The sequence below is a fragment of the Hippocampus bargibanti genome, linkage group LG05 (assembly GCF_051943395.1).
Source record: "Hippocampus bargibanti isolate YZ-2025 linkage group LG05, ASM5194339v1, whole genome shotgun sequence".
NCBI classification, from domain to species: domain Eukaryota; kingdom Metazoa; phylum Chordata; class Actinopteri; order Syngnathiformes; family Syngnathidae; genus Hippocampus; species Hippocampus bargibanti.
In genome coordinates this window covers 8,762,527-8,786,569 of record NC_142738.1, presented here as the reverse complement: position 1 = coordinate 8,786,569, position 24,043 = coordinate 8,762,527, and the positions used below count along the sequence as shown (strand labels likewise).

General features: G+C 42.6%; 2 protein-coding genes across 5 annotated transcripts in view; one reads left to right on the top strand and one right to left on the bottom strand.

Moving 5' to 3' along the window:
• Positions 1-8,249, bottom strand: part of trpm1b (transient receptor potential cation channel, subfamily M, member 1b) — a 49,092-nt gene extending 40,843 nt beyond the window's left edge. For 2 of the 3 annotated variants that reach the window (XM_088996209.1, XM_088996210.1), the window contains exon 1: positions 2,145-2,312. The gene's annotated coding sequence lies outside the window, so the exon portion shown is untranslated. Of the gene's footprint in view, positions 1-2,144; positions 2,325-6,827; positions 6,929-8,096 lie in introns of those variants that run through there. The other variant, XM_088996206.1, reaches the window with a different exon arrangement.
• klf13 (Kruppel like factor 13) overlaps positions 1-24,043 on the top strand; it is a 43,197-nt gene that overhangs the window by 777 nt on the left and 18,377 nt on the right. The window contains exons 1-2 of one of the 2 annotated variants that reach the window (XM_088996212.1): positions 12,908-13,018; positions 16,116-17,859. In XM_088996212.1, the coding sequence (XP_088852338.1) occupies positions 17,406-17,859 (454 nt within the window). In that variant the 5' untranslated portion in view covers positions 12,908-13,018; positions 16,116-17,405. Of the gene's footprint in view, positions 1-12,907; positions 13,019-16,115; positions 17,860-24,043 lie in introns of those variants that run through there. The other variant, XM_088996213.1, reaches the window with a different exon arrangement.

Genomic DNA, 24,043 nt, shown 5'->3' with positions numbered 1-24,043 from the left:
AAATTCCTTGTGTGTTCTACATACTTGGCCAATAAAGATGATTCTGATTCTGACCAATTCCCATTGTGCCGTAATACACCCAGACTGATAATTCCCTTTGGTAGTTTTAGTAACGGTAAAAAAAAAGTTTTAGTGTACAGTATTGGCAATTCTCCATTTAACTTTACTGAAAAGCCCATAATGTAATTAATACTCCATGACCAGTCAAGAGCTGCCAATCACTCCTTGTTTTCTGCTGCGCCTACATGGCTCCAAAACTTCGCATCTCCAAAACGAGTCAAATAACCCCTGAAATCTGTGCAGAGACAGGCCCGAAAATACACAATGTATGCCCACTCATCTTTCAGGCTGAAACCAAAAACTTAAAGGACAACCGACACCATTTTTTTGTTTCCTAACTGACATCAGAAAAACATTTTATACCATCTAAAATATCCAAAACACGCAGGCTGATATTTTTAGTCAAATGTAAAACACCAAGAAAAATGACTTAAAGTGTCCCAAAACTACTTCAAAATGACATCAGAAAGTTTCAGTTTCAGAATCAAAAAAATGCTTCAGATTCGGGGAAGATGCTTTCTTGTTACTCATCCAGTTTGGAATATGATTCAAATAGTTCTGAAGAGGAAAGCATAAATGTTTGCCATCGATTAAAGAAGTCCATCCGTGTCATTTTGAGGCGTCTGGACTGCAATGTAGCGTACCAGAAAATGCACAAGATGGCACCCAGGCTGTGTTGGAAACAGGCTGATTTGTCTGTTGGGAATTTGTGTCAGCTAGTATCAAATAGTAGTCTTGGTGCAACACACAATGATTCACCATCGCATTATTTATGTGTTTTCCTTCTAATTTCGCCATCAACATGAAGTTTTCAGACCAGACAAAGTACCCAAAATGCATTGTGTGTCGCTTTCTCGGTCAGGGGCGTTCCAGACGTGACGTCACGGGAGGTATCGTCAACGACTCAAAAACAAGACTTCCTGAATATTGAGTGTGACTCTTAAAAGGTCAAATATAGCTTTATGCGGTGGAATCTTGATAAAATACGCTCAGTAGAAGTCATTTGAAGTGATTTTAAAAATTCTGGACACAACTTGTCCGGAGGCGTCGGTTGTCCTTTAAGTTACACTTAAACGTAACTAAGAGGGACGTTAACAAGCGGAATCAATAGTCAAATCCTGTGGTTACCGTTTCAGCCCAAGAACTGCTGCATGTCAGATTATTTCTACATGAGCCCAAAACATTTTCCCCCACACTATATTTTCCAGATTTCATTTGACACAAACATCTGTCATAGTGCCTGAAAATAATCCAGAGTAAAGCATCTAAGAATGGGTCATCAGTATTATCTCACATGCAAAGGCTACACACAGGCTTTTTCTCATCAAAAACATTTAAACAAGATACTATATTTGTTGCACTAGATACATTTTATTATGTTTATTGAACTCATTCACTGCCAGACGTGCAAAAATGTGTCCACTCCAGTACCAGGGTTTTTGTCATTTTCACTCAAATTCCAGGACCCACAGAATATTGAGTTTTAGGACTACATAAACATTCAATGCAGCGTAAGAAACCATAGAATCTCTTCTTTCATTAAAAAAAAGTTAATTCCTAAATGATATGGGTCTGGAGTTATATGAGCTTGAAATGATGGTGGCCGTCCAAAATACAATGCAAAACATACATATTTGTTTATATAACCCTTTAACAATAGTGGGAGCTGGAACAAAGCGCTAACATAGAAAAAAGGGCACCCAAGCAAGAGAATCCAAAACCCAAACAAATTTGGGAATGCCGCTCCACGTCATATTTTCAATTCCCGAATAAATTTGGGGATGGCAGTGAATGAGTTTATCATTACATTGTGCCGAAAAGCCCCACAGAAGAATGCCAAAAATGTATTTGATTTATGTATTTATTTATCAATTGTCATTTATGTATCTAGTTATTTATTTACTTACAGTACCTATTTATTTTTTTTATTCATTCGTCTATCTATCTATCTATCTATCTATCGATCTATCTATCTATCTATCTATCTATCTATCTATCTATCTATCTATCTATCTATCTATCTATCCATCCATCCATCTATCTATCTATGCTCACGGTACAATCAGGATTTGGATGACACTTACTTGTCAGTCACATTTGCCCTTGAAACGCATCTTCGTGCCTCTGAATTGATGCATTCAAGCACACAATAGTTCCGCTGAAGTCGCCAAGACATTGGGCCAAACCCAGTTCGGATTCTATGAATGGAACAAGGATGCGAATGGTCAGGTACTGACGGTTCCATGTTGTCATGTCTTCCTTCTCTGAGGAGACACAAATGAAAGACACATTTTTTTCAAGTGTTCCATGACAGGTCCAGTGTGCAAGTCAGTCAATCAAAAGTCAAATAAATTCAACAGCTGGGGTATGTTCAATTGTCCGGAATAAACTCTATATCAGTTGTTAAATGAATGTGCATTGGTAGTTGAACCACTGACATGACCTTTGAGAAAACACCCTTCTGTAAATTATTTGTTATCACCCTGAGGGAAGGCTTAACATCGACCGCAAAGTTTCATACCGTAACGCTATGACGTCTTATCACCACACCCCAACAGCACGCAGAGCTGTTCAATTAGATAGAAGACACGGTTGCTGTTTAACGCTCACACACGTTTTGTAGCCCAGGAGACGAGTTTTGACAGTTTCGGTTTGGTTTCCACTGAGGTCGACTGCGTTTAAAAGAAGCTGATCACAGACGACTTTGGAAGCCACTCAAGTGACTGATGAGATTTGACAACGTCAACACATTGTGACAACCCAATCTAAATAAAGGTGATTCAAGTGTATTAGCTCACCGTAGTCTCTTGGAACCTATTGCTGCGAGCATCAAATTTTACGACCTGGAGTTTGTCATTTTGGCATGTCAGTGTAGATGATAGTTTTAGGCTTGTCTCCTTTTGGATGATCTATGAGCCATCTTGAAGACGATGTAACAACATAATGAGAATATTTATAGATGGAGCAGCTGTGTAATCTTCACATTTCCACAGAATCTATCTGAGAAGCATGATCACAAAGTCGTTCGTAGAGGAGAAGCTCGCTCTGGCGTTGATATAAGCGGCAGGCCGTCAACTCCGGATTGATATTTGGCGGTGTTACGGGCCATAAAGACCAAGTCAAAGCCAGTTGACAAGCACCAGTTTAATTTTGCTGAGCATAGCAGCATTGTCAATTATCTGTAGGTGCTTGCTTGCAATGGTAATTACTGTAGACCCAAACACAGATGACATTTAAGAGACCAGGCTAATGGCACCAATTCCTTTTGGGCCCGTGGAAGGAGACAAATCTTTTTTAAAAGACTCAGACTGACTCAACTTTTCGAGCATCTCGGTTCTCGTCCAATTCAGTTTTCAACCAAAAAAATCAGTTTTTTATACCTTGGTATACAACCGAAATTTGGTTCTCAACCAAACTTGACTTGACTACACTCCACTTCCTTATACGTCACGTCCTCGTATCGTGCCTTCGTCATTGTGACCGACGCATTAGTATTGGTGGGAAAAAAAGATCCGTAGCATTGTTCCTGAAGAGGTTGATTTTGAAGCAAGCAGAGGATGCCCAGCGGCAGAGAGATCTTTTTATGTTCCAATGTTGATGTTGATGCTAAAATTGGTGAAAATAAAACATATTACAGTTTGTTTTTATATTAGTTTACAAATGACCTCTTGTATATCACAGGTGTATCCAGTTTATGCTGTAAAATAGTTAAAACGTGCTTTAAAACAAGTTGTTTTCTAAACTTGGAACAGATTATTTTTTTTACATGTATTATAATGGAAAGTGTTGTTTCGGTTTTAGAACAGGTTTCTGAAACGGATTATGGTTGAAAACTGAGGTCGTGAAAATGTGTCCCTCAGTCAATTGATACTAGTTGTTTTAGTGAATTTCCCGATAGAGTTGCTAAATTGTGTTACTCAGAATACAAATTCAAGGATGTTCATGAGAGTAAAATAAATCACTTCAAAACCTTTTCAGGAGTGGAAGACCGACAACACTCTGCCAGGACTGGCTGCCAGGCGATACTGATGGCTTGTGATTTGAACCGTGTCATGTCAAAACAGCCAAAGAAAGGCAGGGGACTGAGGTCGAAACTATCATCATTCAAATCCAGATAAATATTATTGACGTGTCGTAATGCTGGCGAAGACTTTAAAGCTTCAATACAAGCAAGCACCCTTTCTCCTTGAGCCGCTTTTGAGCCGCGTACACACTGTCACGTTTTGCGAGGTGGTGATGGCGGGTTCGGATCCCAAAAAACAGGCAGGAGGGAGCAGGGGGTTGTTTGACAAATTGTATTAAAATAAAGTCAGCAGGAACAAAATGTAAAACATCAAAATGATCTGAATGGAAAAAATACAAAGTAGCAAAAGAAAACCAAGTGTAAAAGTCCGCCAAGGTTAAACAAACACGTACACGATGCATGCTGCAAGCAAGCAGCAAACAAACAATGAATCGGCACCGGATGATCGTGCCAGGTGTCTTTTTAAGTGTCATTGATTGTAACGACCAGCACCTGCGAGGCTGCCGGCAGGGCTGACGTCGCTACCCGCTGGTCGCCAATTTGATCGGGACGACCAGCACCTGTGCAGGTGCAGGCGGGGCCGACAGCGCCCCCCGTTGGTCGCCAACCAGATCATGACAGTACCCCCCCTTCAAGGGGCTGCTTCCAGAAGTCCCAACAGTCTCCCAAAAGGTCCACTCGCCAGGGAACGGTCGGTGGAGAGGGCAACCGCGGCCTCTCCCGCACACGACGGGCGGCGGCCTGATGGGAACGGGACTCGGCCTGGGGTGGACGAAGACGCGGCACGGATCGTCGTGGGCGTGAGTGCGATCCCTCTCGCACGTTCACGCGACGGCGCATGGCTCTGCGTAGACGTCGACTGCCAGGCGCAGAATGGCACCCCGTACGGCCGTATGGGACCAGGTCTCGGCCGGACGCCGACGTGGGCGTGAACTGCCCGGCTCCGGGGGAACGAGACGGGTCCAGAGCCGCTCCGGGATCCAGCGGTGAGTGGGGTCTCGGACTGACATTGACGCGGACGTTGCACGGCTCGTCGTGGATGAGACTCAATCCGTCATGCACGACGACAGCGTGGCTGGACGTGGGCGTGCAATGCCAGTCACCCAGGGTCACCCTGGACGGCCACCTGGAAGGAGGTCTCGGCCGGACGTTTACGTGGACGTTGCGGCTCGTCGAGTGACGCAATTCAAACTCGACGAGGCTTGCGCTAACGTGGACGTAGCATTGCCAGGCACAGGGTGGAAATGAGACGGGTCCGATGTACCTGCGGGATCCGATGGTTGGCCGATTCATTCTGTCACGGTTTTGCGAGGTGGTGATGGCGGGTTCGGATCCCAAAAAACAGGCAGGAGGGAGCAGGGGGTTGTTTGACAAATTGTATTAAAATAAAGTCAGCAGGAACAAAATGTAAAACATCAAAATGATCTGAATGGAAAAAATACAAAGTAGCAAAAGAAAACCAAGTGTAAAAGTCCGCCAAGGTTAAACAAACACGTACACGATGCATGCTGCAAGCAAGCAGCAAACAAACAATGAATCGGCACCGGATGATCGTGCCAGGTGTCTTTTTAAGTGTCATTGATTGTAACGACCAGCACCTGCGAGGCTGCCGGCAGGGCTGACGTCGCTACCCGCTGGTCGCCAATTTGATCGGGACGACCAGCACCTGTGCAGGTGCAGGCGGGGCCGACAGCGCCCCCCGTTGGTCGCCAACCAGATCATGACACACACGAATCTCCTTCCAAAAGCTAAAGCCCATTAGTCTGTCTCTGCTTATGGTTTGAATCTGTGTAAATTCCATGATGTCAAAAGTGTTCCGTCGCTCATACAGGAAGTCGGCTTTGAAACTGCTGAGGCGATAGAGAAACTGCCTGATATAAAGCATAAAGCACATTTGTGAAACTTGGTTCCTTTAGAAAATAGTATATTAACTCATTCACTGCCATTCCCGAATTTATTCGGGCATTGAAAACGTGACGTAAAGTGCCATTCCCAAATTTTACTTTGTTTTGGTCTTCTTTCTGGCGTTCCGATAAAGCGTTGCATCGTATTTTGGCCAGCTACCCTCATTTCAAGCTCATATAACTTTAGACCCATATAATTTAGGAATTAACTTTTTTCCTGATGAAAAGAAGAGAGTCTAAGGTTTCTTACGCTGCATTGAATGTTTATATAGTCCTAAAACTCAATATTCTCTGAGTCCTGGAATATTAGTGACAATGACAAAAACCCTGGCACTGGAGTGGACACATTTTTTCACATCATCTGGCAGTGACTGAGTTAATGTGAACATTATAGATTAAAAAAATAGGCAGTCCAGAGTGTATCCTGCTTATTGACACAAACTCAGCTGGGATTGATTCCACTTGCGTCCCAAATGTTATAAAAATGGATTCAAAGAGTCCATACTTATAAAAAAAAACACTGAATCATACTTCCTTGTCGCCGCATGACAGCGAACGTTAAATCTAGAGGGATTGGCGCTTTATCAATATCAATGTATTGACTTGTGTTGACTTATGTTGCACAACTGACACATCCAATATGGCAGACACACTGATGTATTACACAAACATGATCCAATCTCTCCGGCACATTTGAAATATTTCAGTCTTTTGGCTAATTGTGCCTAGCGTAACAATGGGGAGCATGTGATTTTTACATTTTCAAATAACCGCTTTGATGTCATCTCATGGAACGGTTTGCCATTGAAGCACTATGTACATCGACTTGATGTGTTTACCATCCCACTGGAACTTTGCGTTGGCTCACGAGCACATCCCAATGCGTCATCCGAGTGTGGAAACCTCCGCCTCTGGACTTGTGGCTGCAGGTGTGGAGGGGCTGTATGTGCAATCACAACATGGAAGGGATTATTAAATCACATCGCAGTCACCACCCTTCTTTTTGTGGCTGGGTGGGCGTGGTGGGCCGCAAGCTCAGGAAGCCCATCCACAGCAGAAACTGTGAGACTGTAAAATTTTTCAACAAATCCATTGCAGGGAAATGTTCGAGTTTCTTTTTTTAAAGGCTGATTTCCACCAGGCGGCCTACAGGCAACATTGTTAAGTCATATTGTACCTCTGAATGAACCTGTCCTCACTTCATCCGCGAGAAATAATAACAATAATACATTTCATTTATAAGCGCATTTCAAAACTCTCAAGGTCACTTTACAGTCACAGGATAAGTTTTTCTGTGGGTAAGCAGCAGGAGCCCCACACGCTAGCATTCACTCAACCCGGAAGTAACTCAAATAGAGAAAAAGGTAGCTATTCTGATTCTGATCTCGCTAATAGATAGCTAATAGTTAGCTAGCTAATAGCTAGATAGCTAATAGGTAGCTATCTAGATAGCTAATAGAAAGCTGGCTAGCTAATAGAAAGCTTGCTAGCTAGATAATAGAAAGCTAACTAATAGATAGATACCGGTATACAGTACATAAATGCACTGACCCAACTCCTTGTGGCTTTTGTGGGGGAAAGGGACTTTACTGCTTTTTAATCCAGCTACTGCTTTTTAATCCAGCTACTGAGAAGAGATATTCCACCAAAAATAAAACAGTTGTGTTGTTACTTCGATGATATAACGTGCGTGACTCATTTGTTTTGTGTTGCTATCTCCGTAATAATAGCGCCACGTGTGTTTTTGTGTGCGTGTAACAGGTGGTAACATGAAACCTATCTATTTCTATGGGTGGTAATCATACAAGCTGTGAGATAGTGTCAGCTGGAGGACGTCGACTATATGTTTTATAATCTGTTTTTTAAAGGAGACGGTGTGGCTGGCACATTTTTGAAGCTCCGTTGCGTGTCTAGCAGCGCAGCAGTTTGGGTGACGCAAGGCGAGCTATTAATAACTCACGAACTGGATGTTCTCGCTTCGTCACTGCGGGATCATTCGAGGATAAAACCCACGTTAGGTTGCCCACGACCACCACCAGACTACGCCGTGACGAATTCTGCTGTTGTTGTTATAGTTTTAACAAATTTTGAACGTTTATTTCTCTTACCACTACTTCCGCATTGAACGCCCGGCTCGGACGAGGATTGTGGGGGAAGGCACGTCCACGCGTGAACCCGCTGACTTTGGGAGCACCCTGCGACCCGAAGCTGTGTAAACACGCGTTGTGACGTACGCTCCATTTTGTGAACATGGAACCTTTTTTCCTAATGAGAGAGGACTTTAGTTTACCTTTGCAGTTAGCTGTAACTGCTTAGTAAGTAGTCTTGTCAGCTATGAAAACAGAATATTACAGCTGTAAGAAGTCAAAGGGGAGAATTTAACGAGTGGAAAAGCCCAGAATTTCATGGTTTGGCATGCTGGTGTCACAAGCGAAAGCAAAAAAAAAAAAAAAAGCAGCAGAAGCAAAACTAATTAGCTCAGATTGCTTCAAATCTTCATTCAGTGGCGAGCCATGGATTCCAGCGCTAGGCCTTCAGTAGTGCCACGTCTGAATAAATCCAGACTGAAAAAAAGTGTGGTGTGATTTACTACCAATCCACGAGAGGGTACCATTAGCCAGGAAATAACAGACCAACCTTCCTTAACTCATTCACTGCCTATTGTCACTCAAATTCCAGGACACATAGAATATTGAGTTTTATTAGGACTATGTAAACATTCAATGCAGCGTAAGAAACCTTACACTCTCTTCTGTCATGAGAAGAAAAGAGTTAATTTCTAAATGATATTGGTCTGGAGTTATATGAGCTTGAAATGAGGGTGGCTGTCTACAATATAATGCAGTAAATACATATTGGTTTATACAGGGCTTTAAGAACAGCTGAAGCTGGAACAAAGCGCTAACATTGAAAAAGGGAACATGCTACCCCGTTGTGGAAGGGAAAAAGATTGCCAGAGGCCATGTCCAGAGCTTTATCGACACCCAAGCAAGAAAAAACAACCTGAAAAATTTTGGGAATGGCGCCCTACGTCATATTTTCAAGTCCCGAATAAATTCGTGAATGTCAGTGAATGATTTAAGTGACAAAGACCACTAGATTTCTATCAGAATTGTCTTTATTAGCCAAATATGTAAACACACACAAGGAATTTGTCTCTGTTGAACAGCCTTGCAATACATTGTTATTGCAATAACAAGCAACTACGATCAACAAAGACATGACATTTTTTTGTTCTTTTGACTTCAAGATGGCGCCGCAAGAGTGGCTGCCTTTGCAGCAGCTCCTGTATTTTGTCTTTCTATTTCTTCCTTTCCTCTTACTTTCATCACTTTGCTGCTGTCAAATGAAAATATCTCCACTGCGAGACTCATAAAGGTAGATCAAATCAAATCCAATAAGCATCAAAGGACTTTCCATCATATAAGTGCAGTCGTACCAGCTGTGCGACAATGTGCAGAGTCATCGGGCACTGATCAAGTGATCAGCAATGCAATAGAATACTATGATGGTTGTGCAGCTGTTGCAGGTGATCATTGCAGCATTTTTTGAAGTGACCACTGTGCAGTAATAAATGTTGATCAACCTGTAAAATATCGGTGATAAAATCATGTCATGAGGCAGGCGTTACCGATCCATGAGCACCAAATCCAGCAGACATTTAAACAGCTTCTTCCCCCAAGCCTTTAACTCTTTGAACAGTAGCCCAAATGGAACTGTATGATGATACTGATGCTACTTGTGCAGCGTGTTCTACCAGAAACAAATTCCTTGTGTGTTCTACATACCTGGCAATAAAGATGATTCTGATTCTGATGAGGTCGTGCTCTGTCAAGTCATGCAAATCAGAATCAGTACCAGTATGCTAAGTCAACCTTTGCAATGTGTGGCTAAGGGTGATTCTGTGTTGTCTAAGCAATGGTCTCAGGCAATAGAAGAGGTTGAAAAACTTCTGTTCATTTGGATTAACGAAAAGCAGCTAGTAGGGGATAGTGTGTGAGGATATTATCGCCGAGAAAGCCTGGCAAATTCACTCGGTTATCATCATGAGGCAACTACATCAACGACCATCACAAAGGCATATAAAACGACTTTATTGTACAGTACCATTTATTTCTTTAATTACAAGCCAATAGCACATTTATTATACATAACGACGTACGTTTTTGTGTAGTTTTGTGTAGTTTTAAGGCTTATTTAATAGAAAATTATGTTTTATGGGGACCTGGAAACGGATTATTCTCATTTGTAATGGTTTTCTATGGGAAATTAATGTTTGGAAGACACACTTTTCACCTTACACACACCTTCTGGGAACCAATTAAATTCGTAAGCTGAGGTACCACTTCACTCAAAAATGGATGCTGTATATGTCAGTGCCTCTCTTTAAACGTCTTAAAAAGGATGCCCCCAATGCCGATGTCATCAGCACAACGAGTTCATGCATCGCCTGCGGTCCTGGCGAACAGCTGAATAGCGCCCCCCTCACTAGTGCCTGCGAGGCTCACCCCTCCCCGGCCGGCGTACAGATCAATGTATCCTGAATAGGGTCACCACCGACTAGTAAATGGGTGCAAAAACAAAAATGTGTCCGCTTCACTTTGCTCTTTTGAGCTACATTGTGCGAGATGGACAAAGCCAACATGCCACGATGAGAAGGGAACAATGCACAGAGTTGAGGTTGGGCGTCAGCCTGGGGTCAACGGAGTGACGTGGATCTCGGCTTGGCTTCACCAGCATAACTCCATGCGTATGAGAGCGAGCGAGAGAGCGCTCATCTGGCTATCCGTTTATGCAGCATTCCCTCAATGAGTGCGGGCCAGCACTTTGTTCTTTGTGGTGGCGTGCCGGGGATGCGGCATCAAGGCGGGGGAGGCAGAAAGGATTTACATGGGGGTGAAAAAGGCTGCCTCTGTTGTGCGGATGAACGTGGAGAGCCTGGAGGCGCGGCAGAGGGAGGATGACGACCACAGTGAACTCCATCTTAGATCAACGCCTCCCACCAGCGTGCCAAGCGATGCGCTGACCTTCTTTTAGCCTCCCCCCTTGCTTATCCCACACAGTTCTGATTCCACTTTGTGCCCTCACGCTAATTCTGCCTTGAACAGTTTGAAGTGGTAAAACTGGAAGTCGATTTCATTTGTCAGAGTGATATCGTGATTAAGTTCCACGACATTATAGCCATTATAGCAACACTGGTGGCTGAGCTCCATTGCGAAAAGAAACATATAAGCCCTCCGATTTTTTTTAACGAATGTCTCTATATTCCACCAACTATGAACCCACATTAGTAATCTGATCTGAGGTGGTTCTTTAAGTCAGCTAATTTAAAGGTGGCCTTTTCTAAGTTACGTACCAGCAGAAGGATGTCTCTCCCAAAGTTGGCAGCAATACGTCTGTGTAAGCTCTCAGTCGTACAGGAGTGGTCCATCGATGAGAAGGTTTCTTCAGCCGTCATCTGTACAAAAGTGAAGGTTTCGGACGTTTCGCCTCCTATCCAAGAGGCTTCGTCAGCGAACTAAAGTCTGACTGGTCGTATCGGCCCCATTTATATATCCCTAATGTCCAGACATGGTGGCGCCGGACACAGCTATGATAGGTCCCTACTCTCAGGTTGGGGGGGCAGAGGATCCCTCCCTGTGGCCCCACTGATTATTCCTACATTCCTGACTAACGACTGGCCTATTACCCACACTCACCTCATCAGCATAACGACCCTCATCAGCATTACGAAAGTTGCCTAACCTGTTTTGCCTAAGCAGGCTATTGTACGAACCATCCAAATTGAACCTCACCCCACCAGACCTGTTTAATGAAGGATTTTGTTGTTTTATAAGAATCGCTTCTTTTACCCCCCTTTCAAACCATCTATGTTCTTTCGCTAAGATTTTAACCTCATTGTCGTCAAATAGGATAGGAGGGCGAAACGTCCGAAACCTTCACTTTTGTACAGATGACGGCTGAAGAAACCTTCTCATCGATGGACCACTCCTGTACGACTGAGAGCTTACACAGACGTTATTTTATTTATGTATTTATTGATTATTTATTTGATTGTTTATTTATTTATATGTTTTTATGTATGTATGTATGTATGTATGTATGTATGTATGTATGTATTTGTGTTGTCATATTATTTGTTATTTAGCTTTTTTTTTACCTCAAGATGGAGCCGTGAGATTGGCTGCCTTTCCAGCAGCTCCTGTATTTTGTTTTTCTACTTCTTTATTTCCTTTCCTCTTCCTTTCATAACTTTGCTGCTGTGTTACTTCCGAGTAGAGTGAACGCTGGCGCGAATGGTTGCCACTGCTCACCAAACAAAAAAGTTCTTAAGTGTCCATGATAGTTTTGAAAGGCGCTTAGAAATTATTTATTTATTTATTTATAATACATCCATGTGTGATTTTTGCTTTGAACAACAACAAATCGTCCTTTGGTGTTGAACCCAAATTGTTTCATCACAAAAACTGATTACAGTTGTTGTTCATGCCTGAAAATCAAAAGATGTTTGCCGACAACACGTGCATTGTCCCGTGTTTGTACTTGCAGCATGACTTTGACTGTTGTCTCGGTCAATCATTTCTGTTTGCCGGTCCTGTTATGTGAGTGCGGTGATCAGCACTCAATAATTTAGCTTCTTTTGTAAGGCGTAAACTTTGCTAAAATGAAGCCAAACCAGACTTTGTGGCGTTTACATGTCATTTCAACTTGTCTCAGCGCCACATGACTGATTCATTGACCCCACTCCCCCTCCCTCATCCCACTGCACATGATCGCCGTGCTCTAGAGCCCTTCCCCCGGTTTCGTTCCCACAATCAATATGTCACCTGTGGCCCAGTGAAACATCATAATATGTTGTTCCCCAACTTCCATTTGTCCTGTCAACCTTACCATTGACGAATCTTCTTTTTCTACACAGGTGAAATAGCAGCCTGCTTTGTCATCATTAGTCACACCTGACGGTATCACTTCCTTTCACACCCACCTCTCAACCGTCATTACCTGGAAATTAGCTCTTCAACTTGTGAGCGTAAGTGTAAGTTGAGTAAAAACAAAATACAAAAAAAGGGTGAGTGATTCTGTGGGGAGAAACAAAATTCTACATGGTACACTGCTTGGCGTGAGTTAGCAAGTTACGCCAGTCTGGTGGAATTGTTGGAAGAAGCATAGCTAAAACACAAGTACAAAGTGTAAACATGCTAACGCTAACATTACAGGTTCAGACACTAAAAGCACTATAATCGACTTTCGCAGTTGAAAAATAGTCTCTGAGCCCCTTTCAACACCACTTTCACTTTAAAGTAACTATCGTTCACCCCAAATTGAAATTATTGAAGTTTTTGCTGACTATTTATGACATTTTGCTTTCCGATAGAAGACCGAAGCTTTGGTGCTAGCATTGCGCTAGCATTAGCAGTGATTCAAAAACATTTTTATTGCTGTAGTTTATGATGTGGGAATTTGTCACAATGAGGTTCAATTGCAAGGTTTTGCGCTAGCATTAACTGTGATTATGATCTGGTTATAATTTTCTCCACCTTGTACAAGCTAAAAAAACAGCCCCAAAAGCATGACGCTGCCATCAACAAGTGTCACTGTAGGCAGGTATTGAAGATTTTTGTGATTGCGCCTAACAGCTTTTGGAATTATGGCTAAAATATTAAAAGTTCATCAGACCATTAAATTGTCTCAAATATAATTATGTCCGAAAGAGTCTAAAATGTCCATTTATCTTTTAAAGTTATGCAACAAGCAAGGCTTAGTGGACTGTAGATGTATTTGTTCTGAAGAAATCGAAATATTTTCGAAAGCTAGAGAACAAAAATGCCAGTCTGAGCCTTTTGCATTGGAGGTGTTGCACATTCAGCCTACATCTTTGGCTTGTTGACAATGTTTGAACATGTTTTTGATATGTGCGTCGACGTTTGAGTGGAAAGAACCACTTTCTACTGTGTGTATTGACCTGACTTTTCAGAAGTTCCAAAGTATTTATTTGGTGACTCCCAGCACTCCGTGGCCCAGCTGTAAAAGTTGTGTGTATGTGCTTGGGGTAATGGATTCTATCTGTCACCTTCCATAGTTCGTTAGCTAGCTAGCACACAACCAACAAATATGAACTCGACGTTGTTACTTTCAGCCTCGTTCAATCGTCGATGTTTCATTCTAACAAAACCAGGAATGAGAAAAAAAAAAACATTCAGAAAAACAACCAAAATTGGGTATTGGAGTAGCAGAACTGTTTTCTCTCTTACAGTGGATTTCTGCATACTCATAATTCGGAACCATGAATTTGCCAATTTGCTGATTTTTTTTTTTCATGGGAACTTTCCAAAAGAGGCTTATCTGCCTTTTTTTTCTTTGAATGATTTTTCAGGTGAAAAAAACCCATCTGCGGGGTACATATGGCCACCGATAGTGAGGGTCCACTGCATGGCTTTAAGTTGTAATACCATCGTTTTCCACAAGATGGCAGACTGTAGTTGTACTTGCATCTGGTCTTCCACAGCCTTGGATTGTATTGGATTGGATTAGTTTTTATTACAATACAATATAATACAATAAATATTGATTTATATAACTCCAAATTGTCCCTAGGTGTGAGTGTGAGAGTGACTGTTGTACGTCTTTGTGTGCCCTGCGATTGGCTGGCAACCAATTCAGGGTGTCCCCCGCCTCGTGCCCGAAGACAGCTGAGATAGGCTCCAGCAACTCCCGCGACCCTAATGAGGAATAAGCGGTACGGAAAATGAGATGAGATGAGATAATAATAAGAAGAAGAAAAATAAATTTTATTTCAAACGCCTTTCAAAGCTCTCAAGGGCACTTTACAGTCACAGGCAAGCATAGATACATTAATAAATAAAATACTACATGCATGTATACCGAATAAAATGTATTGTCAGACACAGACACACACACACACGCGCACGCACACACTCACACAGAAACACACAGTAGCACTGATGGAATTGTGACCAATCAATCATTTAAGTTTTCCATTCATGACCTCGACAGTATGTGTTTTTCTTAATTTTCTAACTGCAGACATGGAAATCAATCCCTGGAAATAAGCCAGAGGTACGGAAGTGACCACCTGTCAAATGAGACAACACCGTGATAACAAATTGAATCTCGTTGCGACTTTTCATGTTTTTCGTTTTACTTACTGTGACACTCTGACCTTGGCATGACAGTCGTGTTGACGGTCAAAGTGGTCAAACTGTGCTTTGAGAAGTCCCTCCTATTACAAACAATATAAAGTGGCCAATGTGCTCTGGAACTGAATGTCAATGGCAGATACTACAAGGCTATCTTACAGTACAAAAGGTCCCACGTCACATTGCTGCAGTTTGAGAGAGAAAAAAACAAATCCAATTCAGGGTTTGCAATTAAAAAAAAAACTACTTCTTCTCTGTGGTAAGATGAAGCCGATTTCCTTAGCATTTCGGTGGGTGGGTACTGGGTAGTTAATTTTCACTCACAAATTTCTACACAACTCACAAGGCCCTTTGAGAAAGAGGAACTAGACCCTCTCCTCAAGAACCCGCACATGAAACACGAGAGTATCATGTTTTTTTTGTTTTAGGCCAAAGAATATGTAAAATAATACAGCCAGATGGCCCTCTGAATGGCACGTCGCCTTGCTCTGGATGAACACTGGGAACATTCTAGTGCACTGCTTTTGTGCACGGTGCTGAAAGTGTGCATTCATTCTCACAGGAGCGCATCAGCTGCAGCACGGAAGCAGGTCTAATACTGACTTGGTGGTTTATTGCTGCTCCGGTTTAGCAACCCATATTTTTTTTTCTGGAAAAATCAGTCTGAAGGGGCATGTTATAGTTTTCTAAGGTGCCTCAATTGAGGCCTCCTGGAATTAAATCACGATTGATAAGTGGTGTCATATCTGCCTTTCTTTCCCATGTCTGTGACATTACCGATTTTGTCTTATTTGTAGGAGCACCATTTCCACATGCGATGGTCATCTAAATTGAAATTCTGAAGTAGAATAGGACTGAAAACTACCTTTGCGCGCAACCAAGCCGACAAACTGAGCACTGTCTGATTAAAAATGTCAAATAATGACAAGATTTCACAGCTCCGGTTGTTGATTCTCACTTCCTCCACAGTGTGCCACTTGTGTGCTCCCCGAGGATGATCTGAAGAAGACTTTGCCTGTGCTGTCTGGCTGCGTGTCAACTGGCAGAGACTCTGGAGTTTCTCAGGAAAAAAAGGGTTGTGGAGGTCCACTGCAACAGAGAAGAAGAAGAAACCACTTCCCAAAAAATGATGCATACTGCTAATGTTATAGTCGGTGGGCACAATATTTCGCTGTGGTGGTGTTTACTAACATCAACACTTGAATACCCGCGTATTGGTTAATTTATTTATGTAACAAAATTGTTATCAATTACAACTACTTCAATTATGGGATTATTATTACTATTAGGATATAATTATTATTTTTATTCCATATTCCACTCGACAATTTTTTGGGCAGACTCACAAAAACGTGGTACCGGAATAATATTGAATTTCGGAATAACAATAAGAAAACCTTTAAAAGTCATGCAATGGGGGGGATTTACAATGATCATTGAGTTGATTTTTATTGGTGGGGGTGAAAAAGTGGTAAATAAGAGTCACTGCAGCATGTGTTGGTTTGCTGTTGACCAATTTTATGTGTGCAAGGGCTGAGGGGAGAACAGGCAAACTCCACACTGCAAGGCTTGAACGGAGATTCGAACCCCAAACCTCAGAACAATTTCTCCTTGCCTCAATGTGCATGTTTTGGTCATATCTCTATTCATCACGTGATTCGATTACGCCACAAACCGCAACGTGGCTTTCCCGTGACCATCCAATATCCCCCCCCCCCCACTGGCAACCGGTGGTGGGACTTTGAAAGTGTCTGCGTGTCGTGTGGAGTCTTTTGGGGCCACGCTGCACCCAATGAGAATTTGTCGCGGTGACGATGCAGCGGCGCGGTGCCGGTGCAGGACACGCCCCCAGCATGGATACAGGCTGGGGGGAGGGGGGGGGTTGGACAGGCGCTCCGAGACGCTCTCACAATATGCTGGGGAGCATCTGAGGCATCGATGGGACGAGTTCCCACACCCAACTTTTTTTTCGAGTTGGCGCACTAGCAAAAAAAACGTTGTCCTTCATCTCCTTCATCGGGGGGAGGAGGGTGCTCGCGATCGTCACGCAGGATGTTCTTACTGACGAGACTCGGAAAGCCGGGTATGAAGAGCGTAAAGTCTCTCTGATGAGAACCACCTCCTTCTATCCGCCACACAAAGGGGAAACCACGGAACAAGTTCTTTTCTCCCCCTCGCACGCCACGCCATCGTTTTCTTTCTTTTTTTTAGATGTCATAGTGGGGCGGGGGTGGGGGGGAGAGTTCTTTGAAAGACGTCATGGATCACTTTGCAGCGGAGTGCCTTGTCTCGATGTCTAGCCGCGCGGTCGTACACGCTCCGAGGGTCGGCAACCGGGAGATGAAGCCGGATAACCCGTCGCCTCCCGCAACGAGGAACCCAGAGGACGCCAAAGAACCCGTAGTGAAGGACAACTCCTCCCTGTACGTGGTGGCCAGGATCCTGGCGGATTTTAACCAGCAGACTCCCAACGGCGTGCTGGGAGAGCAGGCGAGGAGCAAAGAAGAGAGCCAGGGCGGGTTGACGGAGGATGCAAACTGTGCCACACCTCCCATCACCATTTCGGACCCGTCGTTCAAACAAAGGGGCAAAAGATCGAGAGGTCGCAACGAGCTAGACTCCCCTCAGAAAAAGCACAAATGTCACTATTCGGGTTGTGACAAAGTTTATGGCAAATCGTCGCACCTCAAGGCGCACTTGCGGACGCACACAGGTCAGTCGCAACATGTGCTCTTTTCTTTCTTTCTTTTATACTTGTGTGTGTTTGAATCGAACACATTTCACCCCGCTTGTCATTGTGCTTACGTGTTTCGCTCTTTTTCTTTGTTCGTCGCAACTTGGTCCAACTTTGCTTTTTTTGTATACGCGGAGGGTGGGAGCTGAAATAGTGCCACTCCCACTCGCGTCTCAGCAGCTCGCCAAGCCAAGGTGCCGCGCCAATGCACGCACAAAGGGCACTTCCGTTTTCTTATTTGCTTCCTCTTTCTCTAATATACGTTGAGTAATCGCGACTATTCGACTACAAACGATTCGAGGAGCACTTTAAAAGTTCCCCCAAGTCCAACGCAATCCCTGCGACCTTCTCACAGGAGCGCCACAGGTTTGCTTTGCATTCCTGTGGATACGCCGCAGAGGGGAGGGGGGTCAAGGATGTAGATACGAGTCAAAATTAAGGGGCTTGATAAGAGCCGAGGCTGCCCAAAGCCCTTTGTTGTGATGTGCCACACCCCCCTCGCTAGTCAAGCTGCCAGCTGATCTGGCCAGCAACAGACTCGACTAGTCGAACCCAGACCGGACCGAGGAGGAGCCTCGCCTTCTTTCTGCAGCTCATCCAGTCCTTCCCCTTCCCTTTCCTTTCCTTCGCACGCACACAAACAACATTCTGCAGCACATATGACACAAACACAATCGCTACTTAATTCTTCGGTCTCACAAAGGTGATTGTGTTGAAAGGAAAGCCTCATTTTGATCACAGCCTTCCAAAATTGAACACATTTCACAAAGCCTGCCTTGCTTGGTGTTTGAATTATGCGGCTATTCATTGTTGATAAGCACATGAATGGTATAATGCAGGGGTGTCAAACTTATTTTTTTGCCGCGGGCAACATTGTCGTCACGGTTTCCCCTCGAGTGAATTTGGGGAAGCCATTAGAATGTTTAACCCATTCACTGCCGGACATGTGCAAAAATATGTCCTCTCCAGTGCCAGGGTTTTTGACATTGTCACTGGGATTCCAGGACCCTCAGAATATAGATTTTTTTTGGACTACATAAACCTTCAATACAGCATAAGAAATCTTAGTCTCTCTTCTTTCATCAAAAAAAGGGAATTCCTAAGTTTTATGGGCCCGGGGGTTATCTGAGCTTGAATTGGGGCCAGCTGTACAAAATACAATGCAATACATACATATTGATTTATATAGCATTTTAACAACAGCTAAAGGTGGAACAAAGCGCAAACATGGATAAAAGGAAAATACTGCCTCATAGTGGGAGAGAAAAAATTGTCAGAGGTCTGACCAGCGCTTTATCGGCAGCCCCCATACAAGAACAAAAAAGAACAAATATGTTTAATTCCGTTCATAATTGTTATAATTTTAAAGGTACCTGTTAATTCCACCATGATATCCCTGATCCACTGGTGAAGAGATGTTTTGATCCTCTCCTCTTTCATCTGGAACTGCTTCGGGTTATAAAGAAGGTACAGAAAGTGCTTAAAGGACAATCAACACCATTTTTTAAATTCCTAACTGACATCAGAAAAACGTTTTATAGCATTTCAAACACCCAAAACACACTATTTTTAGTCCAATGCAAAATAACAATAAAAATGACTTAAAGTGTCCCAAAACTAATTCGAAATGACCTCAGAAGTGGCGAGTTTCAGAAGGCCCCGCCCCCTTGTTCGTGACGCCACGCCAGGACGTCTTGCCTTGCTCTACAATCAAAACAATGGCTTTAGATTCTGAGAAGATGCTTTCTTGTTACTCATCCAGTTATGAATATAATTCAAATAGTTCTGAAGAAGAAAGCATAAGGTTTGCAATCGATTAAAGAAGTCCTTCTCGATCATTTTGAGGCGTCTGGACTCCAATGTAGCGTCCCGGAAAATGCACAAGATGGCGCCCAAGCTCCGTTGGAAATGGGCTGATTTGTCTGTTGGGAATTTGTGTCAACTAGCATCAAATAGTAGTCTTGGTGCAACACACGATCACACGAACACACATCGCATTATTTATGTGTTTTCCTTCTAATTTCGCCATGAACACTAAGTTTTCAGACCAAACAAAGTACCCGAAATGCATTGTGTGTCGCTTTCTCGGTCAGGGACGTTCCAGACGTGACGTCACGTCAGGCATCGTCATCAACTTGAAAATAAGACTTCCTGAATATTCAGCGTGAGTCTTAAAACGTAAAATATAGCTATATGCCATGGAATGTTTGTAAAATACACTCAGTAGAAGTCATTTGAAGTGATTTTACTATATATTACTACTATATATTATGGACACAACTTGATCCGAGGCGTCAGTTGTCCTTTAGGAATGAATGACTCTCTGTGTCTTTGTATTGTCATGTTATTTGTTATTAATTTGTTTTGTTCTTTTGACTTGAAGACTGCGCCGCGAGAGTGGCTGCCTTTCCAGCAGCTCCTGTATTTTGCTTTTCTACTTTCATTCCTTTCAAAACTTTGCTGCTGTGAAATGTAAATTTCTCCACTGTGAGACTCAGAAAGGCAGATCCAAAATCCAAATGCTAATATTAACTTGTAATATTTTAACCTCACATCGGGAATGGCGCTCCACCTCATATTTTGGATTTGATTTGATTGGATTTGCCTTTATGAGTCTCGCAGTGGAGAAATTTACATTTCACAGCAGCAAAGTTATGAAAAAAAAATAATAAAAATAATACAAAATAAATGTGTGAATGGCAGTGAATGAGTTAACTCCCGCCACATATGTAATAATGAATAACAAGTTTTCAAATTTGAAGTCAAGAATAATGACTGTTATTGTGGTTTACATAAGACAATTTCAAATTTGAATATGTACTTTAGTAATCCTCATTGCACTTGACATGCTTGACTTGCTTTCGCAGGCCGAATAAAATGATGTAGCGGGCCAAATTTGGCCACCAGGCCTTGACTTTTACACCGTGGCCAAATGGGTTATCACTTATGCCTCTATTATGTTATAAACAACTGAGGCGATTTTCAGAAACATATACGACCTCCGGATATTTTGCCATTGTGCACTGTCATGTTGGCCGTTGCTTTGAACTTGACAGGAAGCAGGCAGTTTGAAAGACAGTGATAGTAAACTGTCAAACTAAACATCAAACAAAGACAGACACACTTTGTGTATCTCAAGTAAGTAACATATTTGGGCAGCAAATGCAAAAAAAAAAAAAAAAAAAAAAAAAAGAAGAGGTGTGTCCAAAGTCCGGCCTGAGGGCCTTATGTGGCCCGTGGTCAATTTTCATTCGGCCCGCGCCTTCGTCATAAAATCCATAATATCTGGCCACATGTAGAATTGAAACATTGGGGAGTAGCCCTGTTACCTGCGTCTGCTGTCATCTAGATGCTCAATTAGGAACGGCAAATTCGTATATGATTAATTCACTGAATGAGCCCCCCCCCCCCCCCCCCAATTTTCCAAAATGGCGATTTTCTACATTAAAAACAAATATAAGATGGTGACAATCAACTAAAGGAGGAAAATTGATTGAGACGGTTCAAGAATGGGTGAAAATTGTTCTTATTTCTTCACTGAAATAGGTAACAACCGTGTCTGCTGCATTTGTATAGCGACAGTAGCTGTTTTTAAAGACTACAATGTGAAACGATTTATTTAAATAAATTGCTGTTATATGTAAAGAATGTCCGGAAAGTTTGCCCTCCACCCTCTACATTTTTAACACATCAAATCTGGCCCCCTTTGCAAAAAGTTTGGTTGATTTAAGCAACGGATATTTGACCACAAAGAAGCAAACAACACAACATCACACAATATTCTCACTCATATATTCTTTATCCTCCCTGGGGAGTTCTTTGTCATTCCTGTAAGACTGTACACATTGTATGCTGAGGGTTTGCTGCTACCAGTTCAGGCAAAAAAAACTAATCATGTGTGTTCTGTTCATCCAGAACATTGATCAACATGAGGAAGGAAGCGAGACTCACATTTCCCGTCTTGTGTTGAAAGCATGTGCGGTTATCTGTTGAGCTTTTTTTTTTAACACCACATCATTGATCTCCTTTCATCCATCAAATTATCTTGATTACAGACTGCCACGGCAACGTGAGAGCGCACGCGGTTGCGGAAGTGTCATACTTGGCTGTGTTTTGGGAACAAGGGCGGGAAAATGCTGGTTTGTCTCTTTATGCGTCTGATGCTGCAATTTGGTGTCAGGATTTTTTTTTTCTGTTAAAAGAGGAAATTGTGTCAAACATGTTACTTCTCTTGTCGGGTTGTTTGACCACACTGCTATATGTCAGGTTTTTTTTCTTTTTTACAGATTTACTTATGAAATTGTGTCAAATTACTTTTTTCACGAGTCACAGTGTATTATGAAGCCAGTGAATTGTTTGTTTGGCTATTTGTTTCTTGTACAAGGAGGGATTGGGAAGGGAAAAAAATGCAATATCTCACATCCTAACTCATTCACTACCAGATGATGTGTCTACTTCAGTGCCAGGGTTTTTGTCATTGCCACTTGAATTCCAGGACCCACAGAATATTGAGTTTTAGGACTACATAAACACTCAATGCAGTTTGGAAACCTTAGACCCTCTTCTTTCATCAGAAAAAAAAGAGTTAATTCCGAAATTATATGGGTCTGGATTTATATGAGCTTGAAATGATGGCGGATGTCCAACATACAATGCAATACAGTGATACCTTGGCTTACGAACTTAATTGGTTTCCAGACAGAGTTTGAAAGGTGAAAAGTGTGCATCCCAAAAATTAATTTCCCATGGGAAACCATTAAAATGAGAATAATCCGTTCCCAGGTCCCCATAAAATAAAATTTTCTACTTTCTAATTTTCTAAGCCTTAAAACTACACAAAATCTACCTTATTTTATGTATAATAAATGTGCTATGGTATTATAATTAAATAAATAAACTGTACAGTATAATAAAGTTGTTTTATTTACCTTTGTGATGGTCGTTGATGGCTTGATGGAATGGAGTGGCCGGTTTCCTCAGCATTAAACACTTGATGAGGAACGTAACCTTCTTTCACCATCTTGAGGAATGATCCCTTGTCGATGCTTTCTCTGTGATAATTTTGTCTAGTTCCTCATCAATTGTGTTGTATTTAGCTGGGTTGATAGCTTTTTGTATCAAGTGTACAGACGGCTTGTGCGGGTTGTTGTGGAGCCTGATTGATGGGATATTTTAACCTTGCAGTCTACACTCTACCTTTGAATGATCAAAGTTGAAACTCTCTCACTGTCGTCTGCGTGTCTCTGTTTAAACCAACCCCCCTCACCGCTGCGTTCTTGACCAATCACATGGCTTTAACCGAAGCCTGGGGGCGGGGAATAGAGGACAAAAACAGTCGGCTGCCATTTTGTTGTTAGAAGAACGGGCTCGCTCACGAATGACACATCACTCATTGAGGCAGCTCCGTGTACGAAAAAAGTTTGTATGCCAAGGTAAAGTTTGTATGCCAAGGTAAAATTTTCATAAATGTAACATTGGTAAACTGAAAAGTTTGTAAGCCAAGGGGTGCGTAAACCGAGGTATCACTGTACCTACATATTGAATTATGTAGCGCTTGAACAACCGCTGAAGCTGGAACAAAGCGCTAACATGGAAAAGAAGGGAAATGCTGCCCCTTGTGGAAAAGAAAAAAAAACATTGCCAGAGGCCATGGCCAGTGCTTTATTGGCACCAAACCATGAAAAAAAAGCCGAACACATTTGGGAATTGCGCTCTATGTGATATTTTCAATGCCCGAATAAATTTGTAAATGGCAGTGAATGAGTGTATGTTGGTAAAAGTGGAAACAATTGAAAAGAAACATAAAATTGACGGAGCACCATATGTCTTTTTTGGGGCACAGAAAATTATATTATGGGTCTTGCCTAGTCCCCCGGGGCTTCGAGCTGAGCACCCGTGCCTGAAGGCAAACGTGTTTTGGACACTCTCCCGTCACTTGCCATTGGCGTGTGTTTTATAATCTTGTGAGAATAACGGGGCGTTCCACTCCTTCTATTGCACGGGCACAGAATGTGGGTCATTTGAGTTCAGTTGAGTTGCCTCAGCCAAGCTTGCGGTGCTTTTTCACACAGCCAGACTCTGGCTGTGCTTCCCTCCAGATCCGACTAATCGAGCGAAGAGAGAACCGAGTCAGTTCCTGCCTGTAATTGCAGAGTGAGGTGGA